Source organism: Hylobates moloch, unplaced genomic scaffold (assembly GCF_009828535.3).
Source record: "Hylobates moloch isolate HMO894 unplaced genomic scaffold, HMol_V3 SCAFFOLD_16, whole genome shotgun sequence".
Taxonomy (NCBI): Eukaryota; Metazoa; Chordata; class Mammalia; order Primates; family Hylobatidae; genus Hylobates; species Hylobates moloch.
In genome coordinates, this window is record NW_026652291.1 from 81,117,412 (window position 1) to 81,139,025 (window position 21,614).

The window sequence follows — 21,614 nt, forward strand, 5'->3', positions numbered from 1 at the left end:
CCTCATTTCTTTCTTTCTTTCTTTTTTTTTTTTTTTTTTTTTTTTGTGTGTGTGTGTGTGTTTGTGTGAGACAGAGTCTCCCTCTGTTGCCCAGGCTGGAGTGCAGTGCGATCTCCGCTCACTGCAACCTCTGCCTCCCAGGATCAAGTAATTCTCCTGCCTCAGGCTCCCAAGTAGCTGAGACTACAGGCCCGCACCATCATGCCTGGCTAATTTTTTGTATTTTTAGTAGAGACGGGATTTCACCATGTTGGCCAGGCTGATCTTCAACTCCTGGAATCAAGCGATTGCCCACCCTGGCCTCCTCAAGTGCTGGGATTACAGGCGCAAGCTACCGCGCCTGGCCTATCAGATGTATCTTTTTAAAATATTTTCTCCCAGTTTGTGTCTTGTCTTCTCATTCTCTTGACATTAACTTTCTCAGAGCAGAAATTTTAAAGTTTTAATAAAGTCCAGTTAATCAGTTTTTTCTTTCATGGATCATGCCTTTGGTATCATATCTAAAAAGTCATCACCATACCCAAGGTCATCTAGGTTTTCTCCTACGTTATCTTCTAGGCATTTTATAGTTTTACAATTTACATTTAAGTCTGTGATCCATTTGGAGTTAATTTTTATGAATGGTGTAAGGTCTGTTTCTAGATTCATTTTTTTTACATGTGCATGTTCAGTTGTTGCAGCACCATTTGTTGAAAACACTGTCTTTACCCCATTGCCTTTACTTCTTTGTCAAAGATCAGCTGACTGTATTCATGTGGGTCTTTTTCTGGCTCTTTACTCTGCTCCATTAGTGTGTCTGTTTTTGCCCATAACACATTGTCTTGATTACTGTAGCTTTATGGTAAATCTTGAAGTTCCGTAGTGTCAGTCTTCCGACTTTGTTGTTTTCCTTCCATGTTGAGTTCACTCTTCTGGCTTTTTGCCTCTCTGTATAAACTTTTGGATCAGTTTGTTGATGTCCAAAAAATAACTTGCTTAGAGTTTAGTTGGGATTGCATTGAATCTATAGATCAAGTTGAGAAAAACTAACAGCTTGACAATACTGAGTCTTCCTATCCACAAACATGGATTATCTTTTCATTTATTTAGCTCTTCTTTGATATCTTACATCCAAGTTCTATACTTTCCTCAAAATATTGTACATATTTTGCTAAATTTATATTGAAGTATCCTACTTTTGTATGTTAATGTAAATGGTAATTTTTTTAAAATTTCAAATTCCACTTGTTCATTGCTGGTATACAGGAAAATGCTTGAGTTTTGCACATTAACTTTGTGTCCTGCAAGCTTGCTATAATATAATCATGTATTATTTGCAGGAGGATTTTTTTCTTGTTAATTCTTTGAGAGTTTCTATGCAGACAATCATGTCATCTGTGAACAAAGACAATTTTATTTCTTCCCAATCTGTATACTTTTTATTCCTTTTCTTGTCTTATTGCATTAGTTTGGACTTCCAGTATGATATTGAAAAGCAGTGATGAGAGAGGACATCCTTGCCTTGTTTCTAATCTTAGTGGGAAAGTTTTGAGTTTCTCATAAATATGTTATCTGTATGCTTTTTTGTAGTGTTCGTTATAAAGTTGAGAAAGTTCCCCCTGTATTCCTAGTTTGCTGAGAAGTTTTCATCATATATGGATATTAGATTTTGTCTAATGCTTTTTTGCGTCTATTGATATAATTATGTTATTTTTCTTCTTAAACCTGATGATGTGATGGGTTATATTGATTTTCAAATGTTGAGCCAGCCTTGCATACCTGGGATAAATCCCACTTGATTGTGGTGTATTATTCGTTTTGTATGTTGTAGGATTCAATTTACTAATACTTTGTTGAGGATTTTCACATGTTTGTTCATGGGTGATATTGGTCTGTGGGGTTTTTGTTTTGTTTTCTTTTTGTATTTTTTCTTATAAGGTCTTTGCTGGGTTTGGTATTAGGATAGTGCTGGCCTTGTAGAATGAGTCAGAAAGTATTCTCCCTGCTTCTGTATTCTGAAAGTAATTGCAGAGAATTGCAATTCATAGTTCTTCCTATGAGACCCCACACAGAGAAATTTTAAATATGTTGGCCTTCTTAGAAGTGTTAAAAAGTGTTAAATATATGACATGCTTTAGCCTTCTTTTTTTGAAACAGAGTCTCACTCTGTCACCCAGGCTGGAGTTCAGTGGCACGATCTCAGCTCACTGCAACATTCACCTCCCAGGCTCAAGTGATCCTCCTGCCTCAGCCTCCCAAGTAGCTGGGACTACAGGCATCCGCCACCATGCCTGGCTAATTTTTTTTGTATTTTTTTGGTAGAGACAGCGTTTCACCATGTTGGCCAGGCTGATCTCGAACTCCTGAGCTCAAGCAATCCTCCCTCCACTGCCTCTGAAAGTGCTGGGATTACAGGCGTAAGCCACTGTGCCCGGCCTAGCCTTCTTTTTGAAAAGAAATGGGCAGCACGACATGAGCTGATTTAAGGGAAATATAAATGGTTTCCGTTTTTATAATTACTAACATGAGAATTTGAGGATAATTTGTGATTTGTGTGCTTGAAAACTGTAATGGCAACATTCACAAAATTGTTATAAGTTTTTAAAGATGTGTGTATGGACATGTGCTTTCTGGAAAAGAGGGCACTGATAAAAGTAGTTTGAGAATCATGAAGAGTTAACTTACCTCATTGGAGCAAAATACAAGGTAAAGTTAGTTTTCTCCTCTCCTCCCAAATTCCACTGTGCCCTCCAAAATAGGTGGAGCAGATTACAAAGGACAGTTGGCTGTTTGGAAAAAGAAAAAAAAAAAAATGTTTAGCTGATATTATCATTTAGCCTTTCTCAGTGAATCCTAACCGTACATGTATGACGTAGATATAAAAATGAGATTTTTGTGCCTAAATGTTTCTAATTTACTTAGCCAAAAATGTGAAGATTTGAAGATAATATAGCAAATTGGAGATTTAAACATCAAATTATTGATAGAAGCAGTAGTTACTAAAAGAAGATCAAAGCCAGGAGCAGTGGTTCACTCCTGTAATCCCAGCACTTTGGGAGGCCAAGGCAGGAGGATTGCTTGAGCCCAGGAGTTTGAGAGCAGCCTGGACAATATAGTAAGACTCTAAAAAAATACAAAAATTAGCCAGGCATGGTGGCACATGTCTATAGTCCCAGCTACTTGGGAGACTCAGGTGGAGGATCACTTGAGCCTGGGAGGTCGAAGCTGTAGTGAGCTGAGATCATAGTGTCACTGCACACTAGCCTGGGAGACAAAGTGAGACCTTGTCTCAAAAATAAAAAAAAAGAAAAAAAAAAAAAGAAGATGATCAAGAGCCAGGCATGGTGGCATATACCTATAGGCCTGCAGTCTCAACTCCTCAGGAGGCTGAGACAGGAGGATCATTTGAGTTCAGGAATTGAAGGCCAGACTAGTCAACATTGCAAGATCCCATCTCTCTCTCTCTCTCTTTTTTTTTTTAATGTCACTTACCAGTCGTACATGTGGACAAGATAGAAATAACAGATTAAAAAAAATGGTTAGAGTAAGGTGAATTTTGATATAACAATTAGGAGTCAAAATACTGGGTTCTAATACCAGTTTAGCTTTGTGATTGTGGACTTGACATAAATTTTGTATCCCTAATTTGCTTACCTATAAGTCACCATTAATAATAATAATAATAATATTTTCAAAGGCAGCTATTCTTCTTCCTGCTGCTGTAACAGAATGTCTTAGACTGGGTAATTTATAAACAATAGAAATTTATTGCTCCCACATCTGGGGACTGGAAAATCCAAGATCAAGGCATTGGCAAATTCAGCATCCAGTGAGGGCTGTCTGCTTCATAGATGGCACCTTCTTGCTGTGTCCTTATGGGGTGGAAGGGACAAACAAGCCCCCACAGGCCTGTTTTATAAGGGCACTAATCCCATACTTGAGGGTGGAGCTGTCATGACCTAATCACCTCCCAAAGGCCCTACCTCTTACTACCATCACGTTGGGGATTAGATTTCAATGTGATTTTTAAGGGGACACTTATTCAGACTATTACAGCAGCTAACTCTTAAATAGCGCTTACTGTATGCCAGGAATTATTCTAGACACAAAGGTTAAATAACTTCCTTAAGGTCTCTTAGCTAGTGAGTAGCAGAGCTGATTTGAACATAGGCAAAATGACTCCAGAGTTGGTGCCTTAACCATTTCACTATCAAATGATCTATACCTAACCTCTTTTCTCTGTACAGATTTTTTCATTTGAGCACCTTGGGAAATTAGCAGAGAGTTCCTGAAAAAGGTGAATGTGACCTGCTCCTTGACAGGAGCTAAGGCTTCAAATGGTCAGGAAGGTAAAATGCATTCCTGGCAAGGGAGATGGCTTGAAGAGATGGCAGAAGGCGTGATACAAGAATGTGCTTAGTATGTGATTCCTTTGGAATCCTCAGCTCCTAATGAACCACTGAGCCTCAGAGCAAAATATATTAGTGTTATAATATTGAAAAGAAATCTAGACTATGGACAACCTTATTTAGTAGCTGAAGCTGGCCTCCTCTGTAGTCTTAAGACTCCCCATAGCAGGTCTTAGTACTTCCTTTTATGTATATCACATATTCACGTGTCCTCCATCCTCAGTTACAGGTCTGGCTCCTGGCCTGATTTGTACTGGCTCTTGGCCAGGCTCTCTGCTTTAACATTTACAGTCCACTGTTAATCTGTTATTTCTGTCTTGTCCACATGTAGGATTGGTTAGTGACATTAAATACGAAATTTCCAGAAAAAAAAAAATCATGAATATTTCAATTACATACTCCTGTAGCTCATTTTGCAGACAAATAGACCAGTTTGTTTGGAAGGATGATTTTTTAAATGTAGTGGTGTCAGGCCGGGTGGGTGGCTTTACACTTGTAATTGCACCACTTTGAGAGGTCAGTGTGGCTGGCGTGGGCGGGGAGCGGAGCAGATCACTTGAGGTCAGGAGTTTGAGACCAGCCTGGCCAACATGCTGAAACCTTGTCTCTAGTAAAAATACAAAAATTAGTTGGGCGTGGTGGCACACACCTGTAATCCCGCTACCCAGGAGGCTGAGGCAAGAGAATCACTTGAACCCAGGAGGCAGAGGTTGGAGTGAACCCAGATGGTGTCACTGCACTCCAGCCATGGCAACTGAGCGAGAGTCGGTCCCCACCCTGCCAAAAGTAGTGGTGGGAAATATGATTACAAGAGAGAGGCAGGGGCTAGGTTGGAGGCTCTTGAATACCATGCTAAGGAATTTAACCTGTTATTTTGACAGTAATTTGAGATTGCTGGAGGGTTTTTGTTTGTTTCTCTTTTGGGGGAGGGGGTCTTTTCTTTTTAAAACAATGTTTAGAAAAATTAATCACAAAAGCAGCAATGTGTAGTTTAAACCAATTAGATACTTATTAGACTGATTTAGATGGGAGTTGTTCAGTTTTATGAGGATTAGCAGGGTATCAGGATTACGAAAAAAGGGATGGATGCAAGAGATATTTCAAAGGATTTAGTGACTAAGTGTTGGAGGAGAGGAGAGGGAGGAATAACTAAAATTTGAACAAAGTAACTAAATTTATCATAGGTCCATGAAGAGATAAGAAAGCCTAGAAATAGGAAATTATTTTGGGGGGAAATGTGAATTTTTGGTGAAGGAAGATAGAATATTCTACTTGAATTAGAAGACTGTTATTTAAGAGACATGAATATAGCTGCAGATGTAGATTCTGGAAGTCATGTGCTAAAGTAATTGCTGAAACTGTGAGAATGGATGGGCTCTCTAGTGAATGACATACAGAATGAGAGAGAGAGGGTAAGATCAAATCTTGTTACACAAACCCATTTAGAGAATAGCAGTAGGAGATATAACCAAATAAAGCAAAGAGAAGTGTGCCCACGAGTTGGAAGAGAGCCAAGAAAGAAATAGGTTTTATAATCAAAGTGGTGAGGGAGTTTCAAGGAGTCATCACTGTTAAGTGCGGCACAGAGCTTGGGGAGAAAGAAAATTGGAAAGCACCATTTGTTCTTATATATTACAGCCTACTACTTGTAAAGTGATTTTTGAAGGTACTTTTCTCTTAATTTTATCTTTCTTAATGTCCTCTTAAGTTTTCTGATTGTAGCCGGGCGCGGTGGCTCACGCTTGTAATCCCAGCACTTTGGGCGCCGTGGAGGGCGGATCACGAGGTCAGGAGATCGAGACCACGGTGAAACCCCGTCTCTACTAAAAATACAAAAAAAAAAAAAAAAAGTTTTCTGATTGTAAAAAAGTTATACATGCTCATTATAGAAAATTTGTGAAAATATGGGAAAGCACAGAGGAAAAGTTTGTGCTTTTTTGTATTTCAAAAAATTAATCTCACTCCTAGAGGTCTGCAATTAATAATTTGTTGCCTATGCTTTCAGTATAATTTCAGTTTATGAATACAGGTATAGATTCTTCTATCCATCAATGAGAGTTTCCCCTTTTTCACTTACTTTTTTTTTGAGATGGAGTCCCCCTCTGTTGCCCAGGCTGGAGTGCAGTGGCCTCATCTTGGCTCACTGCAAACTCCACCCCTCGGGTTCAAGTGATTCTCCTACCTCAGCCTCCTGAATAGCTGGAATTACAGAGGCACGCCACCATGCCTAGCTAATTTTTGTATTTTCCATCAAATAATCTGTAATGGGATTTTTGATAGCTATTTAATATTATATAATATCGTGTGTGTTTAACTTATCTCTTACCTTGGAATATTTAGACTTTTAATTCTGTTTTCATTTCTGCTATTTAGTGGATTCTTTTTCTGCTCTGACGTATTACAGATTGATAACCAGATTACTGTGATATTTCAAGTTTGCATCTCTTTCTATGTATTTAGGAGTATTTTAATGGGTTAGTGGAGTCAAGTAAATCAGACATCATTAGCTGGCTACCATTTAGCTTTATTTTTCCTAACAGATTTCACTACAATGTGGTAGGAATCATAGTAGTCAGTAACCTAGACTAAAAAGCAAGGAGTATACTTGCTTCATGTATATGTGGGCACTAGGTCTGTAGTTTTTTCAGGGTAGAGGAATTGATTATTGGAAGGTCACTGGGACATATAAAAGGGCAGTTTTAGGAGACTGTTACAGGCGGAGACCAAATTTAAAAGTTTATGAGGTGAATTGATGAGGAAACAGGCAGTAAGAAGTTATTCAGCATCTGTCTTTTTAATCATCTAATTTGTGCAAAACCGAGTGGGAGTTTATAAACTACTCTTTATAGCACTGCCCTAGGATTTTTGCCTCATTTAGTATTTAGCACATGTGAGTCATTTATTCCTTCTCCTCAATGATGGTAAACAGTATGATGGTAGGGAGTGTTTTATTTTTTTGTTTAATTAGTTTTTGTTTTTGTAACAGCACTAGCTACAATACTCTTCCCACAAGTATCAACAAATACCTGTTAAATAAGAAAACATTTAAGGGTTTGACAGTGAGAGAAAAGACCAATCAAGATAACAGCACAAGGATATAACAGGATAAATTATTACTGTGCTTTATTTTTAAGTAAGGAATACCTGATTTGGAAGAGTCAGGGAAAGGAGCCATCTGTGAATTAAACATGCCTACTCTGTGTCTTTATTATGGTAGGTGTTAGACATGCAAAATGCAGGAGATTCAGTCCCTGCAGTCATACTGGAGAGGGAAAGGAAAGGAGATATGTTCCTAAGTAAAGATTAAATGGGTCAAGAACACAAGTATAGAGAGAGGTTAGCTTTGGGATAGAGGAGGAAGTCTTTTTCTCTGAAATTAAAGGAAAAACAAAGAGAAGATGACTTAAACTATTAAAAACTTTTGAGGTAGCAGGAAAGGGTGTGTGTTTTAAGTCAAAAGAAAGAAAGATATGTTAGTGCAGTGTTTATCAAATTTTAATATGCAAATGAATTGCCTTAGGATCTTGTTAAAATACAGATTCTGATTTAGTTCGTCTAAACTGGGGCCTGACCCTACATGTCGAATAAGCTCCTAGGTATTGCTGATGCGTGGTCTGTGAACCACTTTGTGAGAACAAGGCTTCCAGATTCTGTTAAATTAAGGGGCAATTAAAAATGAAAAATAGAACGTTAGAGATTTTAAGAATGTGGGATTTGGAACAGTTAATATAACAAATTTGATAAGAAATTAGACAAACTAAAATTATTAAATTGTACTAATGTGTTTGGTATGGGTTAATCCTAAAACTTGAGATTTTCCTTGGATGTTGGATTGTTTCTGAAAAGATTTAATTTTCTTTTTAAAATTATATTGTGATGCATGAAGAATTTTAAAAAGTTTTATTTTTTATGCTTGTGAAAATCATAAACAACACAAAAGCATATCTACTCTTAGTGTAAATGTTGCTTATGTCAGAGCTATGTAGAATGAACTGTTGGTAACAGGATGTTTTACAGCAGAAAATGTAGAAGCTACTACCGCTATGTAAGTCTTTTGAGGCATTTGTTTTAGTCACCTTGCATGAATAGTGGGGTAAACTAAAATTTGGAGAGCAATAAGAATATTAATTGCTATTTTATTTTTCATGTGGAAATTGAATTAAAGAAAGAGTTTATAGGACAAAACTTGTTATTACCTTAACATATGATGATGAGATATGTGTCTACAGATAAATGTTACAATGTTTATTAAGAGTAACAGTATTTAAAGCAAAGTAAGAAAGTGAGAATATCCATATCTTTTAGAAGAAATAAAGCAGTTAAAATGATTTAAAACAGGCTAAAGACATGGAAAATATTTTAATGGTACATAATAATAATACTAAAAATATATCCATTTTTGTGAACTCATCATTTCTGTGATTGTTAATATGTCTTTAAACACATACAAACATGGAATTAGATAACAGTTAAAATTTCAAAAATTTTAAATAAATTTAAACATAATTAACCTTAAAAGTATATTAAATAAGACGATGTATATATTTATTGTTATCATCTTAAAAAAGCTGTAACAGCTGGATGCAGTGGCTTGTGCCTGGAATCCCAGCAATTTGTGAGGCTGAGGCTAGAAGATCACTTGAGGCCTGGGCAATATACGAGACCCTGTCTCTAAAAAAAAAAAAAAAAAACAAATAAATTAGCTGGGCGTGGTAGTGAGTGCCTATAGTCCCAGCTGCTTGGGAAGCTGAGGTAGAAGGATCGATAGAGCCCAGGAGTTCAGGTGTGCAGTGAGCTATGATCGTGCTACTGCACTCCAGCCTGGGTGACAAAGTGAGACTTCATCTCTAAAAAAAATAAAAATAATTAAAAATAATAATTAAAAAAAGAAAAAGAAAATTGAAAAAAAGCTATACCAGTTCCCTTAATAATGGGCAAAGCATATCGATTACCTTGTATACATATTTCTATTTCTCTGTAACTTTTGTCCCTAGGACAATGTCAGCTTTATATATTAAATACAACCTTACCCAAATAAACCAACTTTTCTTTCCTCTCAGACACAGAGAAAACCAAAAGTCATGTAACTAAAACTATCTTTTTTTTTTTTTTTTTTTGAGATGGAGTCTCGCTCTGTCACCCAGGCTGGAGTGCAGTGGTGCAATCTTGGCTCACTGCAACCTCCGCCTCCCAGGTTCAAGTGATTCTCCTGCCTCAGCCTCCTGAGTAGCTAGGATTACAGGGGTGCACCACCACGCCCAGCTAATTTTTGTATTTTTAGTAGAGACGAGGTTTCACAACGTGGGTCAAATTGGTCTCGAACTCCTGACTTTGTGATCCGCCCGTCTCGGCCTCCCAAAGTCCTGTGATTAACAGGCGTGAGCCACTGCGCCTGGCTTTCAGATCCTTTTTAAGTGGCAAAAATAAGCATGTGTGTTAACATCATCCCAAAGTATATATATATCCTTTAACCCAGCAGTCCCCAATCCTTTTGGAACCAGGGACCAGTTTCATGGAAGATAATTTTTCCATAGACGGGGGGTGGGGGATGGTTTCAGGATGAAACTGTTCCACCTCAAATCATCAGACATTAGATTCTTAGAAGGAGTGTGCATCCTAGATTCCTTGCATATGCAGTTTACAATAGGGTTTGTGCTCCTATGAGAATCTAATACCACCGCTGATCTGACAGGAGGCAGAGCTCAGGCAGTAATCCCAATGATGGGGAGCTGCTGTAAATACATTTGAAGCTTTGCTCCCTTGCCCACTGCTCACCTCCTGCTGTGTGGCTGGGTTCCTAACAGGCCAGGACCAGTAGCAGTCCATGGCCCAGGAGTTGGGAAACTCTGCTTTAACCTATTCATTGGTTATCCTATGATTTATAAATATAAGACACAGGGTAAATTATAAAAACAAGTTTGATGATCAGTGGTTTGCATTTTTATCTTAATTAGAAATTGTTCAGGATCTAAAGAGTTTTCATTAATTCAATTTTAGTCTAAAATCTTAAAGTTAGCTAAGGGTCTGAAAATTACAATAGAAGCTGATATATTGAGCATTATAAGATTTATGGCATTATAAGAATTGACCTCTTTTTATAAAGGTATTATCTTATAAAACTTAGTTGAACACATGATTTTACAATTTTATATTTTGAAAGTAGTGATGTTAATGTATACAATCTGTGAAACCATTAGAGGAAATTTAAGAAATTTAAGTTAAAAAACCTATGACACAGCTTGCACAACTATATCATACTATTATTATTCTTACATGGTGGTAAAATCTAGACAAATAACTGTTTTTAAGCAAGTATAATTTGTCCAAAGAGCTATCTTAATTAGACTTATTATGTGAACTTTTTTGTTGTTGTTAGAGACAGAGCCTTGCTCTGTTGCCCAGGCTGGAGTGTAGTGGCATAATCATAGCTCACTACAACCTCAAACTCCTGAGTTTGAGCTGTCCTCCTACCTCAGTCTCCCGTGTAGCTAGGACTAAGTCTGGGGCCAACACACCCAGCTAATTTTTTAATTTTTCGTAGAGACAAGATCTTGCCCTGTTGCCTGTTGCCTAGGCTAGTGTTGAACTGCTGGCCTCAAGTGATCCTTCTTCCTTGGCCTTCCAAAGTGCTGGGATTACAGGCATGAGCCACCACTCCTGGCCCAACTTTTTCTAAGCAATTATATACCAGATACTACAGATACTAAAACTATCAAGTTGATTAAGAATTTTTTTTTCTTGTTCTTTAACCAAGTGACTGAGGTATTTAAACTCAAAACTAACCTGTGTTGGCCGGGCGCAGTGGATCATGCCTTTAATCTCAGCACTTTGGGAGGCTCATGCTGGCAGATCACGAGGTCAGGAGATCGAGACCATCCTGGCTAACACAGTGAAACCCCATCTCTATTAAAAATACAAAAAATTAGTCAGGCGTGGTGGCAGGCGCCTGTAGTCCCAGCTCCTCTGGAGGCTGAGGCAGAAGAATGGCATGAAGCCAGGAGGTGAGCTTGCAGTGAACCGAGATCACGCCGCTGCAGTCCAGCCTGGGCAACAGAGTGAGACTCCATCTCAAAAAAAAAAAGAAAAAAGAAAAAAAAAGTTGTAAGCCGGGCGCAGTGGCTCACGCCTGTAATCCCAGCCCTTTGGGGGCCGAGGCGGGTGGATCACGAGGTCAGGAGATTGAGACCATGGTGAAACCCCGTCTCTACTAAAAATACAAAAAATTAGCTGGGCGCGGTGGCGGGCGCCTGTAGTCCCAGCTACTCCGGAGGCTGAGGCAGGAGAATGGCGTGAACACGGGAGGCGGAGCTTGCAGTGAGCTGAGATTGCGCCACTGCACTCCAGCCTGGACGACAGAGCAAGACTCCGTCTAAAAAAAAAAAAAAAAAATGTTGTTGCCAAAATGTAAATTGAGGTGAAAACACAGTTTAGTTTTAGCCCGCCACCACACCCCGCTAATTTTTTGTATTTTTAGTAGAGATGGGGTTTCACCATGTTGGCCAGGTTGGTCTCGATCTCCTGACCTCGTGACCTGCCCGCCTTGGCCTCCCAAAGTGCTGGGATTACAAGTGTGAGCCACCATGCCCGGCCATAACATTTTTTTTTTCTTAAAGAGACAATATATTTAAAATACATAAAAAGTAAAAGAAACTACCATCAGAGTGAACAGACAACCTACAGAATGGGAGAAAATTTTTGCAATCTACTCATCTGACAAAGGGCTAATATCCAGAATCTACAATGAACTCAAACAAATTTACAAGAAAAAAACAACTCCATCAAAAAGTGGGCGAAGGATATGAACAGACACTTCTCAAAAGAAGACATTTATGCAGCCAAAAGACACATGAAAAAATGCTGTCATCACTAGCCATCAGAGAAATGCAAATCAAAACCACAATGAGATACCGTCTCACACCAGTTAGAATGGCAATCATTAAAAAGTCAGGAAACAACAGATGCTGGAGAGGATGTGGAGAAATAGGAACACTTTTACACTGTTGGTGGGACTGTAAACTGGTTTAACCGCTGTGGAAGACAGTGTGGTGATTCCTCAGGGATCTAGAACTAGAAATACCATTTGACCCAGCCATCCCATTACTGGGTATATACCCAAAGGATTATAAATCATGCTGCTATAAAGACACATGCACACGTATGTTTATTGCGGCACTATTCACAATAGCAAAGACCTGGAACCAACCCAAATGTCCAACAATGATAGACTGGATTAAGAAAATGTGGCAGATACGCACCATGGAATACTATGCAGCCATAAAAAATCATGAGTTCTTGTCCTTTGTAGGGACATGGATGAAGCTGGAAACCATCATTCTCAGCAAACTATCGCAAGGACAAAAAGCAAACATCGCATGTTCTCACTCATAGGCGGGAATGGAACAATGAGAAGACTTGGACACAGGAAGGGGGACATCACACACCGGGGCCTGTGGTGGGGTGGGGGGAGGGGGGAGGGATAGCATTAGGAGATACACCTAATATAAATGATGAGTTAATGGGTGCAGCACACCAACATGGCACATGTACACATATGTAACAAACCTGCACATTGTGTACATGTACTCTAGAACTTAAAGTATAAAGAAAACCTTAAAAACTTTTGAGTATTATTTAGTCCGATATGATATAAGCACTTAACATATTAATATGATGTTTATGAGCCAATTGAAACAGCTTGTTCCAGCTGATTTTATCCTGATTTATTAATACTGCCCATAGGATAGACAGTATATATCAATTTGTGTGCTCAAAAAATATTTCATACTCATGAAATGACAAATTTTTCTCTTTTTTATAACATAGATAATGTAATTTTGATTAACCAGCAGAATTTAAGATGGAAGCCGGTACCAAACTATTAGGAATGTTGATCAGTTAAAAAACAAAAACATATATTCCTTGTAGCAGAAGTATTATTGTTGAGTGGTAGTTTCAAATATGTTTTCACAAATTCTTTGAGATTCTTCCTTTGAAGAGTTGGAGTCTAATTCCCCTCTGAGTGTGTTTGGATTTAATATAGCTCATTTCTAACAAATAAAGTAGAAGTAATAGTGTGTGATTTCAGAAACTAGGTCATAAAAAGGCACTGCAGCTTCCATGTCAGTTGCTCTCGCTCACTTGACTTGCTCTGAAGGAAGCCAGCTGCCATATCTTGAGTAGCCCCTTGGGAGGCCCAAATGGCAAGGAACAGAGGCTTCCTGACAGTAACCACGTGAGTGAACTTCAGTGATTTTCAAGTATCAGTCAGTCCTTCAGTTGACAACAGCCTAGCTAACATTTTGATTGCAGCCTTAGAGTAACCTGAACCATCCAGCTAAGCCACTTAGCCAGAATCATCCAGCTAAGCTGCTTCCAAATTCCTGTTCCACTGAGAAAGAGATAACAAGCGTTCGTTGTTTTAATCTACTGTTTAGGGGTAACACATTAAACAGCAATACATAATGATAATTGTAATTCCCAAAAATTTGATAAGACACTTTTTTTCAATGTCCGTATCTTATACAATGACATTGAATTTTCTTTTTTTTTTTTAAATGCTAAACTTGCCTAAGATTTGGAAAACTGTTAAATACCATTTTATTTGGCTTTTGGAAGACATTTTTCTGACTCACTTCATCAAATTTATAATTAAATAAATGTTTTCACCATCCGTTCTTTAGCTTTAGAGTTCCGAAGTAATGTTAATTTGCAGTTATTCAATTATTTGTAGAAATCAAAGAAAACTGATCATTGAATGTTATAAATTTTGCTTCCTTTCTTCTGTGGTATAGAATTCCATTTTTGTAGATAGTGACAGGTAGGGTCCATAATAAGCAACATGAAAAAGCCTTGAGTTTTGGATGGAGAAGAGTAAAGGAGCAGCCTATATCAGTACATTAAAAAAAAAAAACTGTATTAGTCCATTCTCATACTGCTATAAAGAATCAGCATTTTGTTCAAAACCAACAAGTCTCTAGGAAGTTCCAGGCTTTTCCACATCTTCCTGTTTTCTTCTGAGCCCTCCAGACTGTTCTAGCCTCTGCCTGTTACCCAGTTTCAAAGTCACTTCCACATTTTCAAGTGTCTTTATAGCAGGTACCTCACTACCTCAGTACCAACAAACCGTAATGGTCCGTTCTTACACTGCTGTAAAGAACTGCTCAAGACTGGGTAGTTTATAAAGAAAAGAGGTTTAATTGACTCACAGTTTTGCATGGCTGGGGAGGCCTCAGGAAACTTACAATCATAGTGGAAGGAGAAGAGGCACATCTTACATGGCAGCAGGTGAGAGAGAGCAAATATGTAAAGGAGGAACTGTCAGACACTTGTAAGACTATCAGGCCTCATGAGAATTCACTATCATGAGAAAAGCATGGGGGACACGGTGCCCATGATCCAGTCACCTCCCACCAAGTCTCTCCCGTGACATGTGGGGATTATGAGGATTACAATTCAAGACGAGATTTGGGTGGGGACACAAAGTTTAACCATATCATAAACATAAAAGACAGTAAGGAAAGCAGATTCTAGATTCCCTGCCAGGTGCCACCTGACTATACTATCATCCAGCAGAAATCACCAAATAGACCGTAAAATCAAAACCCAGTTTCACCCACTGCTGCCATCTGTGTGAACACAGTTGTCCATGTGCTCAATCAGAATCAGCCTTTGCCAAGAGTACAGTTGCACACATATCTTTGTGTATTATATTGTGGCACCTGAGCCACATTGCTGAGTCACTTATATGAGGAAAGTTTAACTGAGAACTCAAGACTCTAGGTCTCAGAAAGGATGCACTTTCAGGCCACGTGTTTAACTCTCCTGTTTGGACTCCGAGGGACAATATTTTAGTGAAACCTACAGAAATAGATGTCTAAGAAAGAATCAGAGACATTTAGTTGGTTATTTCACACACTAGTTATTTTGCGTGCAGTTTGCAATATTTTTTCCTCTCTTTGATCAGTCCTGGTTCTTCCTTGATTCAGCTGATTACCTTACTTCTAACATGTATGAAAACAAACTGCACACAAAATAACTAAATAGTCTATATTTTTTTTGCACATTTTATGGGTGTGGTTAGCTGACAGCTACAGAGAGTTCAGTGTGGGTATTCTACCTTTGTGTAGGCAGTTTACAGATATTTAAAAAAAAAACACTTTGGGTTTTTTCTTTTGTTTTTGAGATGGGGTCTTGCTATGTTGCTGAGGTTGGTCTTGAACTCAGGCTCAAGTGACCCTGCCACCTCAGCCTCCCAAAATGCTGGGATTACAGGTGTGAGCCACTACACCCAGCTGAGGCTTTTTTTTTTTGAGACAAGGTCTCACTCTGTCTTCCAAGCTAGAGTGCTGTGGCACATTTATGGCTCACTGCAGCCTCGACCTCCCAGGCTCAAGCGATCCTCCCACCTCAGCCTCCTCAGTTACTGGGACTACCGGAATGCAACACCAGGCCTGGTTAATTTTTTATTTTTTGTAGAGATGGGGTCTTGCCATGTTGCCCAGGCTGGTCTCAAACTCCTGAGCTCAAATAATCCTCCCACCTCCGCCTCTCAAAGTGCTGAGATTAAAAGCATGAGCCACTGCACTTAGCCTTAGGTTTTTTGTTTTTTTTTTTAATTTTAGCTATGTAGCATATGTGACAGTCTTTCTAAAGTCTCCCAGTCTCCTTCTGTCAGCACTGCTACCTTAAGCTATGTAGGTACCATTTCCCTCATTGGAATTTTTTCCTTATCAATCTGAGAAAAGCCTGGGGAGCAATCTGAATGTTCCATCAAAGGAGAGTGGCACATCTAGTCAATGGAATATTAGGCAGCCATTAAGGATAATTTATGTCCTTGGACTCAATAGTTCCATTTTTAGGACTTTTATACTATAGGAATATAATACACAAAGATATGTGTGTAACAATGTTCACTGCAAGACTGTAATAGTGAAAAGTTGTGGCAAAGAAAATGTCCGTTAGTAAGGAACTATGAGTCTAAAATAAACAGATATGTATGGTCTTACATGGAAGGATGTCTACATATTTACTGTGTGCCAGAGTATCATGTGATCTATTTTTGTTTTTTTTTTAAAAATAGCTTATTAAAGAATGTTTACGTATAGAAAAAGACCTGTTAACAGGATTTATCAGTAGGATTCCAGTGAGAGCGGTCCCAAAGAATAATTTAAGTTTATATCTTATTTCTATAGTTTGCATTTTTTAATTTAACTTTTCTTTTGATAACTTTGGTATTTTTTATATTTTTTACAATAAGCAATTATTATTTTTGTAATTGAAGTTTATAGCCAGGCATGGTGGTGTGATCCTATAGTCCCAGATACTTCGGTAGCTGAAGTGGCAAAACACTTGAACCCATGAGTTCTAGGCCAGCCAAGAGAACATAGTGAGACCCTGTCTCTTTAAAAAAAAAAACAAAAACCCAAAAAGTATAGCACTTATAAGGGGTTTTAACAGCATGGGAAGTACTTTTATTATCATGTGAAGTGTAAAAATCAGGATATAAAGTTTACATATAGTATCACAGCTATTTTTTCTAAAGTGTACATAGGAAAATAATTTGAAAGACAAATACAGTGATGTTTACAGAAGGTAACTATAGTTAATGGGAATAAGCTTGTTTAATGCCCACCATTAAGGGGCAAGGGTGGAGTCCGGGTGAAACCAGAAAGAACTGGTAAAAGGTGAAAGGTTCAAAAACTGGAGGTCAAGATAAAGTTTAGTACAAGTTCAGTAAAGCCAGGAGTATAGGTGATTTCTGAGAGAATTAGATATTAAAAGGTCTTTTTCTGGTAATTTTTTGCTACCAAAATAGAATTAAAACTATTTTTGAGATGCTTTAATACTCCCTGCCAAAAGCTGAAATAAGATGCATTAGGTCAGAGGATTAAACAAGAGTAAATTTTTGTAATCTTTTTTTTTTTTTTTGAGATGGAGTCTCCCTCTGTCTCCCAGGCTGGAGTGCAGTGGCATGATCCTGGCTCACTGCACGCTCCTCCTCCTGGGTTCATGCCATTCTCCTGCCTCAACCTCCCAAGTAGCTGGGACTACAGGCGCCTGCCACTGTGCCCACGTAATTTTTATATTTTTAGTAGAGACGGGTTTTCACCATGTTAGTCAGGATGGTCTCGATCTCCTGACCTCGTGATCTGCCCACCTGGGCCTCCCAAAGTGCTCGGATTACAGGCGTGAGCCACCGTGCCTGGCCTAATTTTTGCAATCTTTTTATGAAAAATAGGCAGGGACGACCGGGTGCGGTGGGTCACGCCTGTAATCCCAGCACTTTGGGAGGCCGAGATGGGCGGATCACGAGGTCAGGAGATCGAGACCATCCTGGCTAACACGGTGAAACCCCGTCTCTACTAAAAATACAAAAAATTAGCCGGGCACAGTGGCAGGCGCCTGTAGTCCCAGCTACTCAGGAGGCTGAGGCAGGAGAATGGCGTGAACCCGGGAGGCGGAGCTTGCAGTGAGCCGAGGTCGCGCCACTGCACTCCAGCCTGGGCGACAGAGCGAGACTCCGTCTCAAAAAAAAATAAAAAGAAAGAAAAAGAAAAATAGGCATGGATTCAAATGGAAAGGCTAAGAGATAATAGGCTGTGTGTAGTGGCTCACGCCTGTAATCTCAGCACTTTGAGAGGCCAAGGTGGGCAGATCACTTGAGCCTGACAGTTCGAGATCAGCCTGGGCAACATGGCAAAAAATAAAAACATAAAGTAAAATAAAATAAAGCTAAATAAAATAAAAATAAAATCAGCTGGGTGTGGTGGCACATGCCTGTAGTCCCAGCTACTTGGGAGGCTAAGGTGGGAAGATCACCTGAGATGGGGAAGGTCGGCTGCAGTGAGCCATGATCATGCCACTGCATTCCAGCCTGAGCAACAGAGTGAGACCCTGTCTCAAAAAACAAACAAACAAACAAAAAAGATTGAAACAGTGAAAACACTATGTAAATTTCCAACCATTATTAATATTAAATGTGAAACTTGCTTTTTTATAATGTTTTAATTTACTATAACTCTAAGGAATTAAATAAATTTTTAGGTATTAACTGAAAGATTGAAAATTGAGTTCCGTGTTCCTGAGAGTCATCAATCAGGTGCTTTAAATAGACTGCTTCATATTTTGTAACGTTAACTCACAACTCTTTCAAAATTTATGAATTCTATTTTCTTTTACTCTAAACCACTTTTTCTGCATTAATTGTTTCGTCCCATCAAAACTTACCCTAATGAAAATCATTTACTTTTAAGAGAGACCTAAACGGGACTTTCATGTTAATTGGTATGTCCTATAGTCTGCTTTCAGATGCACAATCTTCTATAGCAAAACTTAATCTCTGCCTGACTTCTCAAGATTTCTGAAAATGCCGCATTCACATATGCACACACCACCACCCTCATCAACATTACCACTTCCACCAGTTGTTGTATGTATCTGGCCTATATACTAATATCTGTTTGCTAAACAGAAAGTAATCACAAAGTAAATCTAACATAAAATGTATTCCATACTGTAGAATTATTTCTGGATTACTCACTGTGTTAGCTGTGTTAATACATCATCTTTTAATATATCTAATCAGAAGTTGACTATAATTGGTTTTGTTTTTATTCCATTATATCCTTTTAATACTGACTACTGTATAATCAATCATAGATGTTAACTGGGTTTTGAGACAGTAAAGTCAATGCTTTTTTATTCTGGCATTCTTTTTTTTTTTTGAGGCAGAGTCTCAGTCTGTTGCCCAGCCTAGGGTGCAGTGGCATGATCTCGGCTCACCGCAACCTCCGTCTCCCAGGTTTAAGCAGTTCTCCTGCCTCAGCGTCTGTCTCAGCCTCCCAAGTAGCTAGGACTACAGGTGTGGGCTACCATGTCTGGCTAATTTTTATATTTTTACTATGGATGGGGTTTCAGCATGTTAGCCAGGCTGGTCTTGAACTCTTGACCTCAAGTGACCCACCCACCTTGGCCTCTCAAAGTGCTGGCATTACAGGCATGAGGCATCATGCCCAGCCGAGGGCATTCTTTTTTTTTGAGACAGCGTCTCAGTCAGTCACTCAGACTGGAGTGCAGTGGCACAGTATCAGCTCCCTGCAGCCTCTACCTTTCAGGTTCAAGTAATCCTCCTACCTCAGCCTCTCGATTAGTTGGGACCACAGGCACATGCCACCATGCCTGGCTAATTTTTGTATTTTTTGTAGAGATGGGATTTCACTATGTTGCCAAGGCTGATCTTGAATTCCTGGGCCCAAGTGATCCACCTGCCCTGCCTTCCAAAGTGCTGTGATTACAGGTGTGAGCTACTGCACGTGGCCTCATCTGGGCATTCTTAATTTTGTTACTTATCATTTCTGGGTTAGTTTTTGAAGAAGGCAATAGGTTTTTCACAAAATTTGATAATAACATTTGTACCTGAGGCATAATAGACATATCTTTAATTTTATTTTGCCATTTGATACTTGGCAAAGTTTACAAAGAAACATACTGACAAGGTTTATAGTTCACCACATCTAGATTTGATTGTGTCTATGAGCTCCAAATAAATATATAGGAAGCATAATTTCCTGTCAATTCATTCAGTTTTTTTAATGTTTTATAGTCATGTTGAATGTGAAGTGATCCGGGTCAACTGAGGTCATCATTGGTGAAGAATTTTGAACACTTGAATCATGCTCTCATTTAGTTCTTTAACTGATTATGTGTAACTTCAAAATTGTATCCTGGCGCCTTTGTTAACTATCATATGGGGTTTATGAGAAAGGACTTGGAAACTAGGAAGTACTAGACATGTACAAAGTATTATTTACTGGTTTTAACTAAGAGACCTAGTGTAAGAAAATACCCTAAGGGAATTATGACATAGGTTGCCGTGTTATTTACATTGACATTTAGGCTGCAGAATATGGATAATCGATTTGCCTCAGTAAGAACAGTGTAGTAGAATGCTTGCTTGTTCAGTGACCTTCAGCTGGCACTTATTGTCTAGTACGCAAACAAAGGTAGCGTAGTTTGAGGGGTTATGCTGCTCAGTCACATCATCCTTTTTGTCATTTGTATTCTCTCCTTCCTTGTTGCCAGAGTGTGCTGTAGGATGGTAAGGAACAGTAAAGGGTTGGGGTGAAGTAGTAAGAAAAAAAAATTAGCATTTCTGTTCTGGAATGAAAAGTACTGTTGGTGTACCGTACTAAATATGGATGTTTATCTGTATCATTATATATTTGATAAATTAAAATTTATTCTAACCTGAATTTCATAATTGGATCTAAGTTATTTTGTCATATTTATTACCAGGAAGAATTAACACTAATTTGCTAATTTATGATTCTGTTCTTATAGTTTTCAACATATGATTTCATGCCATCTGCAAAATTAAAGCCTTCTCAAGGAATGCCAGTCAATGATGATTTATGTTTTAGCAGAAAAAGAGTATCAAGAAACTTATTTCAGAATAGTCGGGATTTTAACCCAGATTCTCTTCCTTTATGTGCTGCTGGTAAGTACAAGTTGCTGGTGATGGTCATGTTGAACTAAGTTAGAGACTTCTCTTAACTTCATATTGCATTCAATGACTCATAGGACTTTAATCTAGTAGGCAGTTCAGATTGAATAAGTTATTTATTGAAGATCTGATAAGAATGGACACTTGGACGTTATTATCTCATAAAACCCTGGAGGGTTTCTCATTGAAATTGTTTAAGAATTAATATAGGGCAATATTTGCATAATACATCACCCATATTTATTAAGGTGCTTTTCTAAGTCCTGGAGGTCAGCCTAATAGAGCTTGCATTCTACTTAGGAACGAGAACAGACATTAAATAAATACAAGACATGGTAAGTTAGCTGGTGATAAATGCTATGAAGGAAAACAAAGCAGAAAGAAGGCCATATTCAGGAAAGAATATTTGTAGCAAACCACTATATATCAGGAGAAGAGAATAAATAGTTTCAGGAAGAGGGAACAGTCAGCACAGAGTAACTAAGAGAGAAATGTGTGGGGAACATGTTTGAGAAATACCACAGAGACCAGTATGTCTGCAATGAAATAAGAAAGGGCAAAATAAGTAGAAAATTAAAGACATAATAGGGGTCCTTATTTAAGGCCTAGTGGACTTATAAGTGAACTTTACGTTTTACTCTGAATGAGGAGCATTTTGAAGAAAGAATTGACGTCACTTACCTTGTTTCCAGGCTCGTTTTGGATTTTATTTTTAAAATAGATGA

At 38.5% G+C, this 21,614-nt stretch overlaps 1 protein-coding gene across 5 annotated transcripts in view; it reads left to right on the plus strand.

Annotated features, from left to right (window-relative positions):
- Nucleotides 1-21,614, plus strand: part of TOGARAM1 (TOG array regulator of axonemal microtubules 1) — a 111,731-nt gene that overhangs the window by 7,150 nt on the left and 82,967 nt on the right. For all 5 annotated transcript variants that reach the window (XR_009210261.1, XM_032135160.2, XM_032135161.2 and 2 more), the window contains exon 2: nucleotides 20,727-20,883. Coding sequence is in view for 4 of the 5 variants with exons in the window: in XM_032135160.2 (XP_031991051.1) it covers nucleotides 20,727-20,883 (157 nt within the window). In the remaining variant the exon portion in view is untranslated. The remainder of the gene's footprint in view (nucleotides 1-20,726; nucleotides 20,884-21,614) is intronic.